This window comes from Cystoisospora suis, assembly GCF_002600585.1.
Source record: "Cystoisospora suis strain Wien I chromosome Unknown contig_3482, whole genome shotgun sequence".
Taxonomy (NCBI): domain Eukaryota; phylum Apicomplexa; class Conoidasida; order Eucoccidiorida; family Sarcocystidae; genus Cystoisospora; species Cystoisospora suis.
In genome coordinates this window covers 15,710-15,950 of record NW_027156277.1, presented here as the reverse complement: position 1 = coordinate 15,950, position 241 = coordinate 15,710, and the positions used below count along the sequence as shown (strand labels likewise).

The 241-nt window shown below is 49.8% G+C and overlaps 1 protein-coding gene across 1 annotated transcript; it reads right to left on the bottom strand.

The window, feature by feature from the left end:
- Positions 1 to 5: 5 nt before the first annotated feature.
- Positions 6 to 241, bottom strand: CSUI_006783 (uncharacterized protein; the record flags this gene model as incomplete). The annotated part of the gene is made up of 1 exon (XM_068066935.1): positions 6 to 241. A coding segment is annotated over one exon (234 nt), but the record flags the coding sequence as incomplete, so codon positions are not given.

The following is a 241-nucleotide window of genomic DNA, read 5'->3' as shown; positions in this document are numbered from 1 at the left end:
AAGAAGAAGGAGGAGGAGGAGGCACATGATGGTGGCTTGGATTAGGGCGATAAGAGGGACAGGGGAACACACGCGCGGGGCGTAGATGAAGAAGCGAAGAGATCCAATCTTCGATATCTTGGAGAGATGCCTCGAACGAGACATTTGTGAGATAAATACACTTCAAAACTTTCTGCATTCCTTCACATAACTCTTCACGTGAAGACGAAGAAGCAAGGCCTCCTCCTCCTGCTCCTCCTCC